We start from the raw sequence: 20,290 nt of genomic DNA on the forward strand, positions 1-20,290 counted from the left end.
TTTGACTATCAAAGTTCCAAACCTATATTCACAAAATGTTTTATTAAGAGTTTAAATGCATAAAATACGAACCAAAAACAGACACGGGCCCATCAACAATAAGGTTGTCATATGTGGCTGTTTAGTAACTCTAAATTAAGGCATTCTTTTTCGAAACTGGCAAACTCAAAAGGGATATAAACGCAAAATTCACTTGGAATATGATATTTTGTGAGAACAAGTAACTCAATCACATTTTCATGTTAGTTTTTATGGCATACTTTCTTGCTTAGCTGTATTATGTATGTATATATACGGTTGAATCATTTGATGAAATTGCAAAACAAGTTAATTGGGACTCATAAACTCTCGTTAATAACAAAGTATAACCTTCTTAAAAAAAAACTACTACTCTTCAAGGATAATGAAAATTGTGCGTTAAAATCGTAATTTAGTACGAGGTCGCATAATGATTGAGATTGGTAGAAAGTTATTAACTTTGAACAATCAAAGGCGGTAATTTGATTAAAGCAAACTTCCAACATTGCGATACCGATTTAGGTTTTCGTGCAAAATAGACCTCAGTCTCAGATTTTAACGCTGCTTTGTGGGTAAATTTCAAATTCTTTGCCACTAGACGAGGGGTAGCCAGATGCATTAAGGGTCTCAGGGTGGAACATTCCGAATTTCGCTCGCATTTTGTTTGCCGATTCCTGATAATTTGGAACACAGCAGTGCGGAGCCTGCTCCTACGGCATCTTCTAAGCTCACATATCTTGGAGAGATGAGTGAGTGAGTCGGAGTCGATGGAGAAGGGGTGTAAGGGTTTTTTTTTTGCGGATGTAACGAACGAACGAAACGAAACGAATGAAAGCGGAAAGGTAGCTCTCAATCAACTCTTGTTTCAGACTGCCAGGCCACTGTACTATCTTTCAAGCAGAAGTGGAAGCAGATATACTTCAACGAAGTGCGGCTTCTTTTAGGAAGGTTTGCATCCACTTCGATAGCAGAGCTGATATTTAGGGCTTGAGCTTGATGACTCTGTGACTTAAAGACCGCTGGACCTCACTAGCAGTGGCATCAATATACTACCAAATTAAACTTATCTGGGTGCCTGCCCACAGCGGAGTCATCGGAAATTGAAAAGCAAAAGAGCTTATTAAAAAGCGCCCTTACTCATATCCCATTGGGTTGGGAACGAGCAGGTCTTCCACTGTCTTCATGCACTCGGACGTTAGATTTATGGGTCTCGTGCGAGCTCAGTAAGCGTTGGTTAGCAAACTTCACTTGTGGGATTGCGAAAATTTTCTGGCCCAGAGTGAAACGCATAAGGTCCATGGTACTACTAGCTCTTAGCAAGGCTCACAAGGACGTAATGATCGGTGTCCTAACAGAACACTGTCACATTGGCACTAACGCGCTGAGGCTAAAGATTTTGAAGGACGTAACTTGTCAAAGTAGCAGGGAAGAAAATGAAGTGGAAACTTACATGAAACACTTCCCTTCACTGTCCAGCTTTCGCTAAACTAAGGTAGAGGCATCTTGGTTGCCATACCTTCTACGAATACTCCAAATATTGTATTAGCCGGTTATAGAACTTTGTGGTTTGGACTTAGACGCTTTAAAAATATACAATCCATGCTTCGGAGTTCTGGGTATCACAATAGACATGCGTCCCTAGCAGTTCAAGTGAGATTCTTTGTGATCTCACGAATACCACCTTACCTAACCTAACCTTCTTTTGTCAATGTCAAAGATGAGCTCAGAAGTTACTAATTGATCACTGGCTGCACTGACAATTCCAGCTAGCGCTTTCTGTCTCTTAAGTAATCCGTGTCAATTGGATCAAATTGTAAACCCACCGAACTATTATGCCCAACCCCTGTGCTACATTGTACCCTCATGTACAATATTTGGCATCTGTTGACACAACGAAATGACCTGTACTACGAGCATTACACAACACTCTAAAAACAACAACAAAACCATATTCACAAGAACAAAAACATATTGACAACAACATATGCTCACATGTAGGACCATGCAAACGAAATTGTCAAAGCAAACAGACGTGACCACCACAAAACAACCAACCGCAACACAGATCCACATATGTAGGACTACACTACACAGCCTCCAAAACTGTGAAATTGCTCATACACAAACAGCTGACACATTGCTTAATTAGTAGTAGACATTCGTTGAGCCGATCGACATTACTTAGGTGACCGCTACACCATAGCGCCAACAACAACTATTACGGTTGTATACATACATATGTGTGTGTGTGTGTGTTGAGGGCAAATTGTGTGTGCCAGGGGGCATGTCCTCAACGTGTGCTTACAATATTGTCTGCCGGCGCAAATGCACTGCTGTGTACCCACATTTCATCAGTTGTTGGTGGCTTTGACGTGTTACAAATTTGAATTTACGAGCAAATGCCTGTGTGTTAACGGCGCTTTGCCGCCGCCTTTATTAAAGTCCTTGTGGCAAATAGACTATCGATTTGCTGTTTTTCATGCGTTTAATGAATTTTTAATGAAAAAATGCAGCCGCGGTGCTTTTAATGATTGCATACCAATACATGTGAACTTGTGTGTGTTGCGTGTGTGTGCTGCAGCTTGTGTTGCTATTTTGTTACGTCTGAGTGCATTTCGTTGTAATGTCACGCCAGTGTATATTTTGCACATATTTTGTACGAATTTTAGCGCATTCCATATCTACTTTTAGTCCTGATGGGTTGCCAGTGTTGTGCTCCGTCTATTTATAGTGCAGCATTCAAAATTCATGACAGCCTTATGTCACAGTGTTTACAGTTTTGTTTTTTACGTTGCACACAGTGGTTATGATAAATCTGTTGTGAGTGACATGACGAGCCACATAAATTTTGAAATTTTTTCAATTGACATACATACATACATACATATCCACTTAATACATAGTAAAAAAAACGCTTTTTTAATGAATTTTTTTTGAAGAGTCACTTTTTTTAAATAAATAATTAAAAATCATGAACATTTACCGAATTTAATATACTTTAATTATTGATGATTAATTTTGAAGAATTTTCGATTCTTTTGATTCCGTAGCCGATTTCCGGGGGAACCTCTGAAAAAGTTGTCTGCCGGTGACGGTGATTTTTCTGTTTAAAATTATCTCTAATCCAAAAATCTAAACATTTTATGCTAAAGATGAATCAGGTAATGGTTTAAGGACTAGATAAAATTTTGACTATTGACAAATTGCTGCTTTCCAGTTCAAGAAAGGCACAAATCATTAAAAATGATACACAAAAAAATTTCCGAAAGCGCTGGCAGACGGATCAGGGAGAGATGGAAAGTCTTTCGGTCAAACAGGAATGCCAAGATCATGTGCAAGGGAGCCGAAGGGAAATCTGCAAGATTTCTACTCACACTTTCTCTAAAAGACTGCAGAACGGTCTTACTTTCACTTTTTTATCTCATGCGATATTTGTATATCCTGTATAAACATTTAAAATGTCATGCATGATACAGTTCACAGTCATTTGCAAAAGTAAATTACCAACAGAGAGTGTCCACTCAGAAGAGAGAAAAGTTATAAAAGCATAATTTAGCATTTAGCACTACAAGTTATAGTGCTCACTCAACCACTTAGCAAGTAGTACCTCACTCTGCATAAATAAATGAAATGAATCTCTCTGCGGCATGCCGTCCTCTATAGAATTATTTAAGTGCCTCTTTTTGAAGGTGCTGAGCGCGCAGATTGTTACAAATAATAAATAAAGAACAAAATTGAAAAATATGCTAAAGAGTGGACAACACAAAAGCGCCAAAAACAACAAATGAACAAAACAAATTCAATTAAATCGCATGTGTGGGTCCAAATACATATCTAAGTGGGTAAATGGTGGGATTGTGGAAGGTCGCTTTGTTGACGCAATTGAAGCAAATAAAACAAACGAGTGACATACTGGGAATACACTGGCAGCTAAGGTTGAGTGCATAGTGGAGCGGATAGGCAAAAAATTGTCAACTTTTCATAAGTTTATAGGCGAAGGAAAAGCGATATAATGAAACCACTCATATTGAAACAAAATTTGAGTTTTGGTTATAAAATGCTTATATATTGGTTATCATACACTCATATTGAAACAAAAGATGAGTTATAACATAGTTATATATCGTTTATTATATCTGTCAGCGATTTTTGATTTCTTTTCGAAGGGACGTTGTTTTGCATTTTAGCTGACAATCTGTATTGGTATGTAGAACATATAACCAATTTAGCCATGACCGTCTGTTGGCTTAGACGCAAATTGGTCGCATAGTTTTAGAGATATCGATCTGAAATTTCGCACACGCTCTTTTCTTCTCAAAAATTTGCTCATTTGTCGAAACCACTAATTTACGACCGCTATAGCATATATCAGTTATACAATTTGACCGATCAATACTTAAATTATTGTATGGAAAACTTTTTCATTTGACGAGCTATCGTCACGAATTTTGGCAAGAATTATTGCCTAAGTCAATAATATAATCTTCGAAGAAATGGTTCGGATCGGATCACTATAACATATAGCTGTCATATAAACTCACCAATCAAAACTAAGTTGTTATGGAAACTTTTTCATTTATGTTAGGTATTATACTTATAGCTTCGTTGCAACCGATGTTAATATTTCTTCTTGTTTTATTCACTTTCTTGCACTCCACTATGCACCCAGCCTTGTGTCAGTTGCCATGGCAGCGCGCTGGTTTACTTGCTGCGCTGTGCGTTTCGTGAATGCTTTCGATTGTTTGCTTGGACCGAGCGTTGAATTAAAGCGATGCCGCGTACTTTGCGCCGGACAAATAAACTTTTTGATAAAAATGAAAAAAAGAAAAAAAATTGCTGTACCCCTGGCTGTGTGTCGACAAAAAGCGCAACATTGCGGCATATCTAACTACACACAGTGGGGATCAGTGACAGCTTAAATTGTTGATGGCTGCGAAAGCTTTTTATACCACCTCGTTGAGCGCACTTTCCTGCTTGCCATTTACTCATATTTGTTTTAACACTTACACATATAGTTGTATACATATTTACACGCATGCATGTACATACTTACACTCATAAATGTACGTACTTACAAAAATGTGTACATAGTTGATATAACCTATCATTATTGGCCCTTTGTTGGTTTTGTTGGTAATGCCATTTACGCCGTTGTGATTTCCCTGTAATCTCGCTGCAAGCACTACCCTCACGCTTCCCGACAAGCCATTTACGGCGTTTTTAATTTATTTTTTAATTATTTAACGACTTATAGCGCCGAAGTCTCCGCTTACATGTTTCAATATTTGTTGTCGTCAGTTATTTTTAATTATTAGTAATGTCCCCTCCATCGGCGGCGTGTTTACAGTTCACACATACGCGTACTTATAGTATACCCCTGAGCGCTGCTGGCTCTTCTCATATGCACTTATCTCATTAAGCGCGGCAATTTTTCGGGTTATCATGTGTCAATTTAACGCAATGCAGTCATGATGAGCAACAATGATGTATTACAACGCTGTTTTATTGACAATATACGAGGAGCCTACAGTAAAACTCGCTTAAGTATCGAGGGCGCTTGACCACTTTTGGGCTTCGTACGCGCTTTAAATAGATTTAAGTGGGCCCTTTTAAGTACCCAACCCTCCTAAGTACATCAAAAAGCTGGGATTTTTCGTGAGTCACTTAAGCGGGTTTTACTGTATGTAATTATGTATATAGCTGTGAGCGCACGACAGCAAATTATCTTTAATGCAAATTGCTTAATTAAAAAGGCGTTGTGATTCAGCGCTGTGAAAATTAAAGTGAGCCTTTTATACTCGGCACTTCATGATTGAATGGCGATTTGTAATCGGCGATACTTTTTTAGTCACGTTCAACCATTTCGTCACCTAAAATGCAAAATAACGTAACATCACTTTTCATAAGTTTACAGTCGAAGAAAAACAGAAACCACCAATATTAAAACAAAATTTTAGTTTTGGTTATAAAATGGTTATATATTGGTTATCATATACCCATATTGAAACAGAATTAGAGTTTTCGTTGGTTACATATTGGTTATTCTGTATGTCTGACAACGTTTTTCAATTTTTTTTGATGTTACGTTGTTGTGCATTTTAGGTGACAATTTGCTGATATGCTGTTCAAAAAAGCTTAACTTAATCTCTTAGTGAAACAATTTTCTTTGTAATTGGCTTGTTGTAGGACATTATCGGTGAATTGTTGTTGAGTCAGTCAAACTAAATAAATTCCAGGTTCTTGGAAATTAAAATTACAGCGTTAAATTTAGGCTGAAATCATAATTTTATTGTGTTTTATATAATTCTAGATGTATCTGTCTAATTAATAATGCCTTATTTATTTCTTCTTCTTCTTTTTGCAGGTAAGAGCCATAAAAATGCAGCTTCTGAATCGTGTGGTGGGTATATTTCACTTTATATTATATATGTACATATATATATATATTATTAAAAAAAAAAACACAAAAAGTAAACTTCGGTTGCTCCGAAGCAACAAATACAAAATATTCCTTGCAAGAATTTGATTTCGTTCGGACAGTTTGTACGGCATATATGTACATGCTATAGTGGCCCGATACAAAAAAATTTCTATGGAGATTTCACTATTGCCTTAGTCAATAATCTGTGACAAATTTTATGAAGATAAATCGTCAAATGAAAAAGCTTTCCATACAACCACTTTATTCGGATTGCACAGCTTATATGGAAGCTATAGGATATACTGATCCGAAATCGGCGTTTCCGGCAAATGAGGAGCTTCTTAGCGCGAAAAAGATCTCGAACTTCAGATCTATATCTCAAAAACTGAAAGACTTGATCGCGTATGTATATACCGACAGACAGACGGTCAGAACAATGGACTTTGCTAAAACGACTCAGCTCGTGTAGCTGATCATTTATATATTTATTGTGTGGGGTCTCCGAGCATTTCGTTTGAGTTCTTCAAACTTCGTGCCCGATCCAGACTATAAGATGTGTGCGTAAGGACCTCACAACCAATTTCTTGGGACTTTTGCGAGTCCTGACGTTTCTGACGTTTTCCTGTTGCAACACAATTCTTCTTCCATGAGCCGGCCGATTCTGGGCGATTGCTTCCTTCAGACGATCTAGTTGTCAACAATATAAATCCGAACTAAGAGTTTGGCCGTACGGACATAGCTCTTAGTAGATGATTTCCCCTGTCAGTTCCATCAACCACACAGCAAAACCTTCCTGACTGTCAATGCCAGCCGTATTCGATCCTGACCGTTTTCACTTGTTAGAAATGAAGGTATTTTATTGTGATTCAGCGGGAATTCGTGGATGGAAACTTGGTGCGTGAGGTTTTATTGTGTTAACTTGTGTGGCAACCATACTTTCGAACTTGGTAACGCGAGCCATGAGGTTTTGTTGTGTTAAGTCATGTGGCAGCCATACTTTCGAGCTTGGATACTCGGTTCATGAGGTTTTTTCTTTTTTCTTCTTACTCAAATGTTTCCAAACAGACAATTAAAGCAGTGCTTACAGGAACTGAATCGGGTAAACCGAAATCGCCCGTGAATCAATCTAATTTTTGTCTTTTTTTATCAAAATCGAAGTTCTATGCAAGAATTATCACCAATCAATCGCTTGGCGTAAAATTTTGCATAAATTGACAAATAACACTTGCCACTACTTTGTCTCCCTCTCTCTCAATACTCGAAATTCAAATTGTGTCAAATTTGGTTAAATTGGTTAAATATCCCTTCTTTTATTGAAATGACCGTTTCCCAGCTTAGTAAAATGTAAATTAAATTTTTGTTCCATTAACCTCAAAAAATGTCATAACACTTGATGTTTGTCTAAACTTAGCAAAGACAACAACCAACACTTAACAAAATTATCGCATGCTATAAAAAAGCATATAACACTAGCTAATACTCTCTTGCTTACTTTATCTCTTACTCTCTCAATGCTCGAAGAAATTTAGTTAGCGTTGCGAGCAAAAAACTAGCTAAACTAGTGAGTGCTAAAGTCTAACCAGAGAACATAAAACATATGTGTTCTCTGGTCTAACTGCCATTAGTGCACTATCCACGTGCAAACACTGAAAGCAATAAAAGAGAGTAAGATTGTGAGCACCCACTAAAGTTTTCGAAGAGATTGCTTACGGTTAGCCAGCTAAAAATACAATACAAAAATTTTCTTTTTAAGCGCTTTCGATCCCCAAATAGCCGGTTTAGCGCCACAACGCGAGCGAGTGACTGGCGACTGGCCAGCGTGAGTTAGTTAGCTGCGTGCCGTGAACGTGTGGAGTGTTACTTGACGTTGCCGTGTGACTAATAACGAGACGCGACGCGGTCTCACTAGTGAAACGAAAAAGCACGCGTGGCAAAGTGTTAAATTTAAAGTGTTTTCTGGTAAATAATATATACACATGTGTTTTGTTTACATTTTCTCAAAATAAAGTGCCTTGAAGTGATCTTGAAATGTGAGTAGGCAGCTGAAAGTCCATAAAATATGCTTTGGAAAGGCGGTGAAAAGTAAATGCCGAAATATCAAGCGAGCGACAGTCGCTTAATTAATGCAAATTTCATTTTGCTAGCGCCAAATTGAGTACTCAATTGAGTTTTATTGGCGCATAGTGTTCAAAAGCAATAAATAAATTCGTTGATTAAATCGTGAAAATATGCAGAAGCCTGCCAAAGTGGGCGCTGGGCGCAGTGCAGTGAAGCGGTGTGTCGCAAAAATTAAACCGAAATCTTACTAAATTACGTGGTTTATGCGAGCCAGGTACTCGGTAGCCGCCAAAGCTACCTGTCCGGTGATTCACAATTCGCGAAAAGTTGGCTTTAAAATTACAATCTAAATTTGCGGTGTTTCGCGTGTGTGACTTTTGCAAATTCTCAGAAGCAGGTATCTCAAGCGTAAAACTTTAAGTGAAATAAGACACAGCAGTGATGAGCTACAGATGCTACAAAGACTGCGCTGCAGCTGAGCACATAATGCCATTCAAACATCGAAGCAGCAGTTTATGGAAATTGATAATAAGCAAATAAAAAGAAAATAAACAAATATGCTTTTGTTAAGCAAATTTTGCTTACGAACTGGCGTTAAAATGTGCCGAACAAGTGTCTTTGCGCTGTGACTGACGTAGAGTCGCAGCGCACGATCACTGACTGCATGGCGTCGTGCATACGTCACGTCAGTCGACTTATAGTTGCTTACCTACATAAATAACGGCTTTTGTTTGTTATGCTTTACTCGATTTACTGCCTTTTATTTATTCATTTCTTACTCACCTTTTCGTCGCTGTTTTTCTTATAGTGCAACCGGCTTAAACCGGTCTTGTAACGTTTAGTAATAGTTTTTTCGACTTGATTACGTCACGTCGCGCTAGTTGACTGCAGCTATGTAGTAATTGTTTTGCGAAAAAATAAAAATATACTGAAATATTCAGTTCGAAAATAGATACGAACATATGTTTTGAAATGTTCGCTTGAAAAAGCTGTCTCTCATTGGTACGTAGCAACAAAAAAGTAGCTTGCTGCCTGTCGTTCATTGCCTTTCCTTCAATTTCTTGCCTCTTTATTTTACTTTTTCTAACTACTTTTTTTGGAAAAGTACTTCGGTAATTATAGCAAACTATTAGTGCCATTTAAGCCGCAATTTTTGCCGTCCAATCTTCATGCGTATTCGTTGAGTTTATTGAATAGAATCCAGTTCGTTGAACTTGTGGAACACTACTTAATCGCAAATGCTTTTGTTCATTGAATTGAAATTTTCTTACTACTTGTACTTCTTTACTTTAGTTACTAAAATTCTTAATATATTCGGTTTTTGTTGTTGTTATTTTTATGAAAGTATGGGAATGAAGTAAATCTGTACTAAAGAAGCTATCATTAATACCTAATTAGCTTGAGACATTCAAGTCTAAAGTTGTCAAGATCACAGATACTCGATAGCTAATGCCATAAAAAAATAAATATAAAAAAGAAAAAAATAAATATAAAAAAGAAAAAAATAAATATAAAAAAATATCTCTAAAGACACGCTTCATTGCTCTCATCAATTGAAGTGTAGAAGCTAATAATGTTGACATAGAAACTATTGGCACAATTATATAGAAACTCTCAATGACGAGTAATAATGAATAAAATTAAGCAGATAATAAAAGGTGATGCATTTCGAGGTTCCTCCTTTTTTAAAGAAAAAACAAAAAAACTTCAAATTTAATGTGAAATGTTTATTATCATTCGAAAGATCATTCTTGGGCATTTATTTTTTGAGGACTATCTCTTCCAAATGTTGGTCGCGGCAACATATGAGATGCGTTGATCCATCCGTTGAGTCCAATTTTTGATGACTCGTTCGAGTATTTTGATTAGTAACTGGCGGATGACATGCGTGATGTTTTGTTCCCCTCAGGAAAAAGTCTAACGGTGTGATATCACACTATCATGGTGGCCAATTGACTGACCCAAGACGTGAAATTATCTGCTCGCCGTAGTGTTCTCTCAATAAATCCAAACTTGGGTCATCATAGAATCGAAAACATAGTTTTAAGTATCTAAGATGTGCCCAACTCTCTGTTTGAAGCCACCATTGATCGAAGAGTAGGAGCTTACCTTTAAACATATTTAATTATGTTGACAATTATTCGAAGAGAAGAGCGACTGAGCGCCGTATTCACCAGAGAGCTGGTGTATGCTTGAAGTTGTAATATTCTATAAATGAGTGAGCGGAAACCGGTTTCGGTATGCAAATTAAATAGTTGCTAGTTGTCTTTTCGGGTTTCCAAGCGCGCTTACCGAATTTAAATTGTTAATTAGAGGAAGTTTTGGATTTATTCATGACCGTAAATAAATGTTTTTACACATATTTTTTAATAGAAATTCATAATTCAATGATATCATAATTATTCAAATGCATTTAATTTTAAGCTGTTGAGTGCATAAATAAAGTGTTCCCACTTCTTGCGAGTTAAAGCAGATTTTATTCACAGTATCAAAACATTCGTAAATATGATATTAAAACGATCATTTAGTTTTGAATCAACAAAAAGCTATCAAAAATAAAAATATTTCCCTTTAATAGTCCCGAAAAGAAGTGAACATTCATAAGACCCAAAGTTTTTATACATACATACATATGTTAATTTATGAATTTGTATGATTCCATGTGGTTAGAATTTTTCAAATAACGCAACTACAGCTTGAAAATGTATTTTAAAACTGTTCCCAATAAAACTGTTCTCACTTTTTATTTTAAAAAGCTCTGCACATTCCGAGCGTGTGTTTGAAACACATATAAAGTAAAAAAGTAAATTGTAAATCTGTCCCCAATGTTTCAAAACTGGTCCCACTCTAATAACTCTAAGAAATGCAAACACCATCATAACCAATAAACCAATTTCTTAGTAAATTAACTGTTTTAATATTGAGCTTAATTAAGGGATGCAAATTAATTTTAAAAACTGTTCTCACTTTTCAAACATACGAAACTCAAAAATGTAAATTCTAAATCTGTTCCCCTTGTGTAAACACTTTTCCCACTTATCATTTCATCTATTTTTCAAAGCTATTCAAACTACCAAAAAAAGCTATAAATTTCAAATCCAATTTCCTAGCTAGTTCAATGTTTTAACAACAAATGCTGGGTTTTTTAAAAACTTAATTTCGTTAAACAGCTGCATAAAAACATATCTCAATTGCTTTTGTAGAATAAGCGTTCGTAAAATTATTTGGCGACATTGAACCGTCTATACTAGCATAGCGCTAACATTTAATTGTGTTGCCACCAACGCGTTGTTTAAAAATTCTAAAATGTTTATCTTGTTTTTGTTTTCATTTCTGCTCTTATTCTAGTGAATAAGAGCGTGTATAAAATTTATTTGTAATTTATGTGCCCCAATGTTTTTATTTACTAAATCTATAGTTATTTCCCTCATAGTATTTACATATTTATGTATTTATGTATGTATGTATGTATGTATTCGATACTGTCTGGCATTTCTAGTTTTGTGACTTTCAAAAGCGAATTTCATTCGACAGTCGTTGACGTCACATTTTGGCGAAAAACGTATTTTTCCAAGTAATTTACTAGCACTGCGTTGGCAATTTTCACATGTGTGCCGGCGCAAACTAATAAAGTGTTTACAATGTACGTAAATAAATGGTGGGTCGCCTTGCAAGCAATTTCCGAAATTATCGTCGCCTTCAAATTACAGCGTGTCGGTAATAAGATTTTTAATTATTTTGGAAAATTAACTTTTTTAATGTGTTTGCAAAATTTTTATTTTTTAATACTTTGCGTTTTTTATATCCTCAACAGGGTATATTAAGTTTGGAAAACTTAGAAGAAAGCGGAGACCCTATACAGTATCTAAGGAGCTGAGTTGTTTAGTCATGTACGTCTGTCTCGAACTATTCTCTATTAGAGTTATCGATCTAAAATTTTGTATATTCCCTTTTCTACTCAAAAATATGCTTATTTGTCAAAATCGTCGCTGTCGGACTAATATATCTTGTAGCTGCCATACAAATTGACCAATAAAAATCAAAGCCTTGTATGGAAAAATTATTTATTTGAGAAGCTATCTTCACAAAATTTGACATAGATTACTGCCTAGAATAGACACATAATCTACAAAGAAATTGTTGAGATCGGATCACTATAGCATATAGCTGCCATACAAACTGACTGATCAAATTCATATCCTTCTATGGAAAGCTTTGTCGTTTGGCGAGATATCTTCACGAAATTTGGCACGCATTATTTTTCAAGACAACGCTACAATCTCCCAAGAAATTGTTCAGATCGGATCACTATAGCCTATGGTTGCCATACAAACTGACTGATCAAATTCATATCCTTCTATGGAAAACTTTGTCGTTTGACGAGGTATCTTTACGAAATTTGGCATGGGTTATTGCCCAAGATAGCGCTACAACATGCTAATAAATTGTTCAGATCGGACCACTATAGCATATAGCTGTCATACAAACTGAACGATCGAATTCATATCTTTGTATGGAAAACTTTGTCGTTTGACGAGATATCTTCACGAAATTTGGCATGCGTTATTGTACAAGGCAACGTTACAATCTTCCAAGAAATTGTTTAGATCGGACAACTACAGCTTATAGCTGCCATACAAACTGAACGATCAAAATTAAGATAAAGTTCTTTTTATGCCTCTGAATGGTATTATATTTTATATTTTTTTTTATTTTTTTTTTACTATCTCACGCTTTTGTTTATTGAATAGCAGCCAAATGTGTATTCGTCATCGTTTGTAAAACTTATCTATAGCACCGACTTATTTATTATCACAACATTACACCTTTACTCATCTATTATATTTAGCATTGACTGTAAACAAACAACAAATCTCAAGAATTTCCAAGTCATAAGCGCTTAATTAGCAAAGTCTCACATCGATCGTGCTCGCGCCCTATCGCTAGACGACTTATTTGCCCATGTACTGTCAACATTGGCAGCGTGTCGTGTAAATCGTGCACAATCTAAATAACAGCACTAAAATAGTCTGTTGTTGTCATCGATTGGGCTTTTGTTGTTATTGTCAACATTATCAGTTTCATTGCATTACACTTGTTTTCTTGAAATTGTCTGCTGTAGTTGCTTTTGTGCCACTTGAATATCGCCCTTTGGTTTTTGTCTGTGCTTTGGACGGGCGTTGCTTGATCGCGCATTCGGGCGCTGTGCAATTGTTCCCCACTCCCAAAAAAAAAACAAAAAACTGTTTTCGATCGCGGGCAAAATTTTTAGCCTCACAGGCGGGCGTTGATTCCCATGTTGCCACATGCTGTGCTGCATGTGGTAGGGATATCAACGGCAGCGTCATGGTTGAGTATTTCTGTTGTTGTTGTTGTTGTAGCAAAAGAAATATGTATATACATGATGTGCTTTTTTTGGCGCTTCCACAATGGAGCAAACTGCTGCATATTGTTTCACTTGCAGCACTGCTGTAAACCGTTACAAATATTCATATATACTTATATATACACATGTATACACATATGTGCATACATATGTACAGTTTCTTTGTGTTTTCGGCTGCCATTGCATCTTTCGGCTGCAAACAAGTCGCAACATTTATTTATATATTTCTTTGCCTTTTCCTACTGCATTCATACATATATGGTACATGTACATACATATGTACATAATATTACAACAATAAAAATACATTGTGTCTGTTGCAGTCGGTGCGTCATTGTTTTATTATTGCTTATTTATTTCATACTGTTTAATTGTTCCCATTGCATTTTATTTGCTCATTATTATGTTGTATAGCACGCTCGTAAAAGCAGATTTTAACAATAATTGTTTAAGTGTTGGGGAAAAAGTTGTCATGTGCAAATATTATTTTGGTATTTATTATCCTAGGCCGTCTGGCCTTCTCGCCAAACTATAATTAACATATGCATGTGGCTATTTTTATTTTTTTGTTTGTGTGAAAGTACTTTATTTGAAGTACTTTAAGTCATGTGATTTTTAATTTATGAAAAATTAAAAAAAAAAGAAATAAATAAAATAAAATTTGTAGCTTGTTACTAGAATAAATAATCCCTTGTGAATTTTAAAAATATTGATTTTTTGTTTTGTATATAAAGGGTGATCCATTTTCACTTGTTCATAGAAAACACACAGAAACTTCAAAAATAATGTGGAATGTTTATAATCATTCGAAAGAACATTCTTTGGCATTAATTTTTTTAGGATTAGTTCTTTCAAAAATTGGCCGCGTCTACTCCTCAGATGCTCCATTCATTGAGTACAATTTTCAATAATTGGTACGAGCATATCGACCGGAGACTAGCGAATGACACGCGTGATGTTTTGCTGAAGACTGAATCGAAGCGGAATTTCCCGCATAGACTTTAAACTTTACATATCCTCACAGGAAAAAGTCTAACGGTGTGAAATAACACGATCTTAGTGGCCAACCAACCGGTCCAAAACGTGAAATTATCTGCTCACCGAAGTGTTCTCTCAATAAATCCATTGATTGTTGCGATGCGTGGGAAGTGGCGCCATCTTGTTGAAACCAAATGTCGCTGAGATCACAAGCTTCAATTTCAGACATCAAATAGTCGGTTGTCATGGCGCGATAATGATCGCCATTAACAGTTACGTTCTCCCCAGCATCAGTTTTGATGAAATATGGACCGATGATTCCATCGACTCACAAACCACACCAAACCGTATTTTTTAATGGATGAAATTGCAGAACTTGAATCTCGTCAGATTGCTCTTGGTCCCAAATATGGAAATTTTGCTTGTTTATATACCCATTGAACCAGAAATGGACCTCATCGGGGAACAAAATTTGACTCGAAATCGTCGATCTTCTTGGAATCCTTCAAGAACCCATAGAGCGAAGCGTTGTTGCTACGAAATGTTGAGGGGCTTCAGTTCTAGCACAAGCTGTATTTAGTACGCTTTCAATTTAAGATCTCGACGTAAAATGCGCTAAGTCGTTCCATATGTCAGTCCGAGTTGCTGCAAACGGTGCCGTATCGGCTTTCCGCGGTCTTCGTGTACACTCTCAGCTACGGCTGCTATATTTTCTTCACTGCATGCTGGACGTTGTCTATTAAGTCGAATATTATCCAATAATGAATGCTGGGTGTCAAGATGGGTGAGGGTGTTTCGAATAGTACGCTCAGTAGGCTGATTATGTTGACCATAAATTGAGGGAAGCGTTGCTATTGGGATGTGCCAAATTTTCGCGTAGTTCAAGAAATCCATTTAGGTTAGGTTAAGTAAGGTTTGATGTCGGGATTATTGCAGTATTGCGGGGAATCACACTTAGCCTTTTATGTGGAGCCCTTTATGATGCCAACCGAAAAAGTCCTGTGGATAGATATCAGCTATCGGCAAACAAGCCCCGAATCTATTTCAAATCTGCTTGATGATTTATTTCTATATCCGCCATTTTACCTGGATGTATAAAAGTATGAGATCCGAGGTGCTTTTGCTTTCATCTGACAAAAGCAGGACATTCGAGTAGGAAATGTTGAGATGCTCTTTCTCCAAACAGCTGATGCAGCTGGCATCTGATAAGATATACAATCTTTCTGTATGAAATCCGATCCGATGGTGTTTATTTAGAAATCCTACAACCGTTGAAAGGTGAACCTTGCCTGAGAACGAAGAGTTCCTTAGACCTTTTACGATACACCATGAGCCACAAGAATCTTACAACAGCACAACTGCTGGTAGTTGACCAACGCTTTTTGATTTGGTCTGGGGCCCAACAGTCCACTAGCAAACCAAAAGATGCCAACTGACCTACCTTTTCCCATTTCTCAGTAATTGAGACGGAAGGGCCTGTCCTAAGCCCATCAGCCTTACAGTTTCCTGAAATATCGCTGTGGGCAGGCGTGCAAACCAGTATTATCATAAAGTAACTTGATGCTAGGCTAACTGGCTAGGAAACACAATGTCATTTCAAAAGATTGACCGTATCCCTAGGAGATTACGCGTCCAAAACCGGTTTCCAGCCTACGAATTTTAAGGTGAGGCCAAAGTTGTAGTATGATATCTAGGATATTTCCCGCATACGCGATTTTTTCCGTTTTGTGACTCCCTCTACTGCACATGCTTATATATGGTAGCATAATTACATATATTTCGTGAGTAAGCAAAAGATTTCATTTGTACCAAAAAATATACTAGTTTGCATCACACATTACAAAGGTAATAATGACTCTGGAAATATGACGCTAACTGTAAACGAAGATCAACTTAGAACGACGTTTTTACTTTTGAGTTCTCAAAACTTTGTTTTCAGGCAGTGGGACTGTGTTCTCTATTTTTTGATATTTATGAAAATTTGTTTACTCTAACAACTGACTTCAGAATTTTTTTTTTAAGATTCCCTGATTATTCAACAACCCATAAAATACTTGGAATTGTGTATATTTTGTTGGTTGGCGGGCACAATAGACTTAAGGTCGCGGTGCAATCCTCGTATATCTATATTTTATTGGTGTTAAATATTAACGGTAGTTATTACAAATAACGATGCACTTCGGAGAACCATAAAAACCTACTTTAACCACTCAGAAAATCGGAAAATATTTTTTTTAAAATTTGTATTTCTTTTAAGCGAAATATTTTTATTAACTTTCTGTCACACCCAAAATTCACACACTGTTTATGACCACAAATAATGCATGGTATGAGACACAACTGCTTATATATAAATTATTGGCAACTCGTTAATGACGTCTTAAATTGCATTGGTCAATTGCCAATTGAACTAAATGAAAAAAGTTTGCACTCGCCCCACTGCGGCTCGTTAGCTTGCCCGATACTAATGCAAATAACCAACACAGGTATAAATCTACTTCGACGATTATTTGCCGCTTTTATTGCCATTTTCTTTCTACTGTGTGTTGCTGTCCTTTTCTTGCGATTTGCGAATTGCATTTTCTGATTTATTTTGTTTTTGTATTGATTCGGCTTTTTGGCCTTTCCGCAGTATATCAAACATTTCACCTTCAATTATAATGTCACACGATTGTGTCAAAGATTTACGTCATTGCCATGACAAAATTCTCAAGAAAGTGCTTTGCTAAATTTATATTCTAAAACAAAATTAGCTTAGAGGCGCATAAGCGGTGGCATATACGTTGTATATGAGTATATATGTATGTATATATACGTGCAGATATTTCAATTTGCTTGCCTCTAGCTTCAAATATTGCACCACTGCAAGTAAAAATAACATAATTGATAGAAACTTGAAGTGGTGAGAAGGTGAAGGTGATTTTTTGATGCAAAATTTGATGAAAAGTTGATAAGCAGAAGATTGACAGTTTGCAGCTGACTGCTTACAGGTAATTTTCGTGTGACTCAGAGTAAATATATATTTTTGTAAGCAGATATTCTAAGTTTACTGGATGCTAGTATAGAGATTTTGGTGAATAAAAATTATTTCGTTGCTTAAAATGCAAAACAATCTATCATAAAAAAAACCATCAAAAAAATGGTAACCAATATATAACCATTTTATAACCACAACTCAAGTTATAATTATCAGTGTGATAACCAATATATAACCATTTTATAACCAAAACTGAAATTTTGTTTCAATATTATTATATGGTTTTTCCTTTGCCTGTAAACTTATAAAAAGCGATATTACGTTATTTTGCATTTTCGGGGACAATTTGTTCTGTTTATTTTGCCGAAAAATTCGAACACCAAGCTTGTTTGCTTAATGATGTTGTTACTAATTGATTGCTGATAGTGTGAACTCCTACTTATTTGCATTAGCTCATCGTTAACGAAAACGAATTTGTCGATTAAAATGTCATTAGCAATGTTAGAATACGAAATCAATAATATTGTATGTGAAGCGAACGCCAGGTAAACATAAGACGCGCTGATATTCTCTAATGTTAAACAAAAAAATGTCAACACTTAAAATTTGACATTGAAAATTATTTAGAATATTTGTTGTTGGTTGTTTGAAAGGGAGGCTCGTTAGCGCCAGACCACAGGCGGTAGCACTTAGGCCCTTATTAAGCTCATTATGCTCGCGGGTGGTAAAAATCTGATTATTTTTCACCACAGGTGATTTTTACCAATAAAAAAAATTAAAAATAGGAAAAATAATTATATACATAAACTATAGGTTATTAACATATTAAACAACGACAGTCTCATATGCATAATATTGGCCATAGAATACAATTTTTTGTAATAATTCACATCTGGCGCCATCTAGCGGGCTTCACTTTTCACTGATATACTGCACATTAAAAACTCAAATGTTACAAACTGGGCCAAACAGTTAGACAAGGAATTTCTCACAACGGTTTGTTTGCTTATGATTTAGTCTCAGCACTATGCTTTATTTAACATGCTGAGTCATCAGTTACTTATCAATTAGCATACTGTTAAGTGTCCCCAATCATTGTACCACCTATGTATACTTACATTTCCGCATTTATTTCAAAATGTCTGTCTATTGCTTGTGAAAAACATGACAAATATTGTTATGATAGTAAAATACCAAAAAAAATTGTGTTTGGTAATCAGCAAGCTTTCAAGGCTCAATGCTGGCATTATCATCAATCAAAATGGCATTATTTATTTATGTGGTTTTTAATGGTGAGCAAAAGCAATTAATCGATCGTAAATCGATTATTCGTCGTAAACTGTACTCTTTTGAAACATTTTATGAACTATCTTTCCGGGAAGAAACGTTCAATCATCCTTAAGTTGAGCTGCAATTGCATTAAAAGTTGAATATGAGGAGCTGTTTGACAGTGATACAATTTTTGCAGCAAAATGCTAGTCATTATGCTAATACTCGTGCAATTAAGCTTTTATTTCTATGGCACTAATAAAGGTAAATGCTCAAGCATTTTTAAAACTTAGCAAACAAGCATAAGAATTAGATTTATAAACTTAATTTGTTGCAGTCTTATAGATAAAGCATACTTTGTTCTCAGCGTTGATTACGATAAGACAAGCGTAAAGTGCTTGATAAGAATAGTTTTTATTTCGGTTATCAAATTCGTAACAACTGTGCGTTAATATTTATGAGAGCGAAGCGCTTCATTTCATTAATGAATACAGGATAACGTGCTCAAAACGTACTAAAATTTCATTTTGTTACAGATTTGATAATTATAGCGTAGAATAAAATATATGAAAAAATATAATTCAAGTCTATTTAACAAAATACTCAAGCATATTTAAGTCTATTAAACAAAATTCAGGCATACTCAAGCACGTTTAAGTTTCTTCAAGCATTTTTAAATTTATTCAAGCATGCTCAAGCATATTCAAGCTTGTTCAAGCCTGTTGAAGTATTCTTTGTTATATTAATTTTGACCTAATTTAAGCTTTTTTATATTATGTATACCGCTTTAAAATACTTTCAATTTGAGAAATAGTGTGGCCAAGTCAGTTCAGGCAAGATCAGGCAAACTCGAGCATGTTTAAGCCTATTCAAGCATTTTGAAATTTATTCAAGCATGTACAAGCTGTTCAAGCATACTCAAATCTGTTCAAGCCAATACAAGCCTATTTAATCACGTTCAGTCATGCTTTGTTCTAAACGTGTTGACCTAACTTAAGCTGTTTTGTATTATAAAAAACAAAATTTGAAAGCATTGGGGAGCTAACCTCAATTATTTTGAATTTAAATCATCTTTACTACATCTACTTAGTTTATTAGTAATAAATAACAAGATTAGTGGTTTGCATTATTATTCAAGTATAACTTCGAATTTGAAAAATTTTATAGCAGGTTCATGTCTATT

At 35.7% G+C, this 20,290-nt stretch overlaps 1 protein-coding gene across 9 annotated transcripts in view; it reads left to right on the top strand.

Annotated features, from left to right (window-relative positions):
- The window catches only part of LOC105228476 (probable phospholipid-transporting ATPase IA), a 118,816-nt gene that overhangs the window by 39,510 nt on the left and 59,016 nt on the right, over window positions 1–20,290 (top strand). Inside the window, exon 2 of one of the 9 annotated variants that reach the window (XM_049453602.1) lies at window positions 6,383–6,418. The exons of 6 other annotated variants lie outside the window; for them this stretch is intronic. In XM_049453602.1, the coding sequence (XP_049309559.1) occupies window positions 6,383–6,418 (36 nt within the window). Of the gene's footprint in view, window positions 1–6,382; window positions 6,419–8,148; window positions 8,399–8,431; window positions 8,895–20,290 lie in introns of those variants that run through there. 2 more of the 9 variants (XM_049453601.1, XM_049453600.1) reach the window with 2 other exon arrangements.

This window comes from Bactrocera dorsalis, chromosome 3 (genome assembly GCF_023373825.1).
Source record: "Bactrocera dorsalis isolate Fly_Bdor chromosome 3, ASM2337382v1, whole genome shotgun sequence".
Taxonomy (NCBI): domain Eukaryota; kingdom Metazoa; phylum Arthropoda; class Insecta; order Diptera; family Tephritidae; genus Bactrocera; species Bactrocera dorsalis.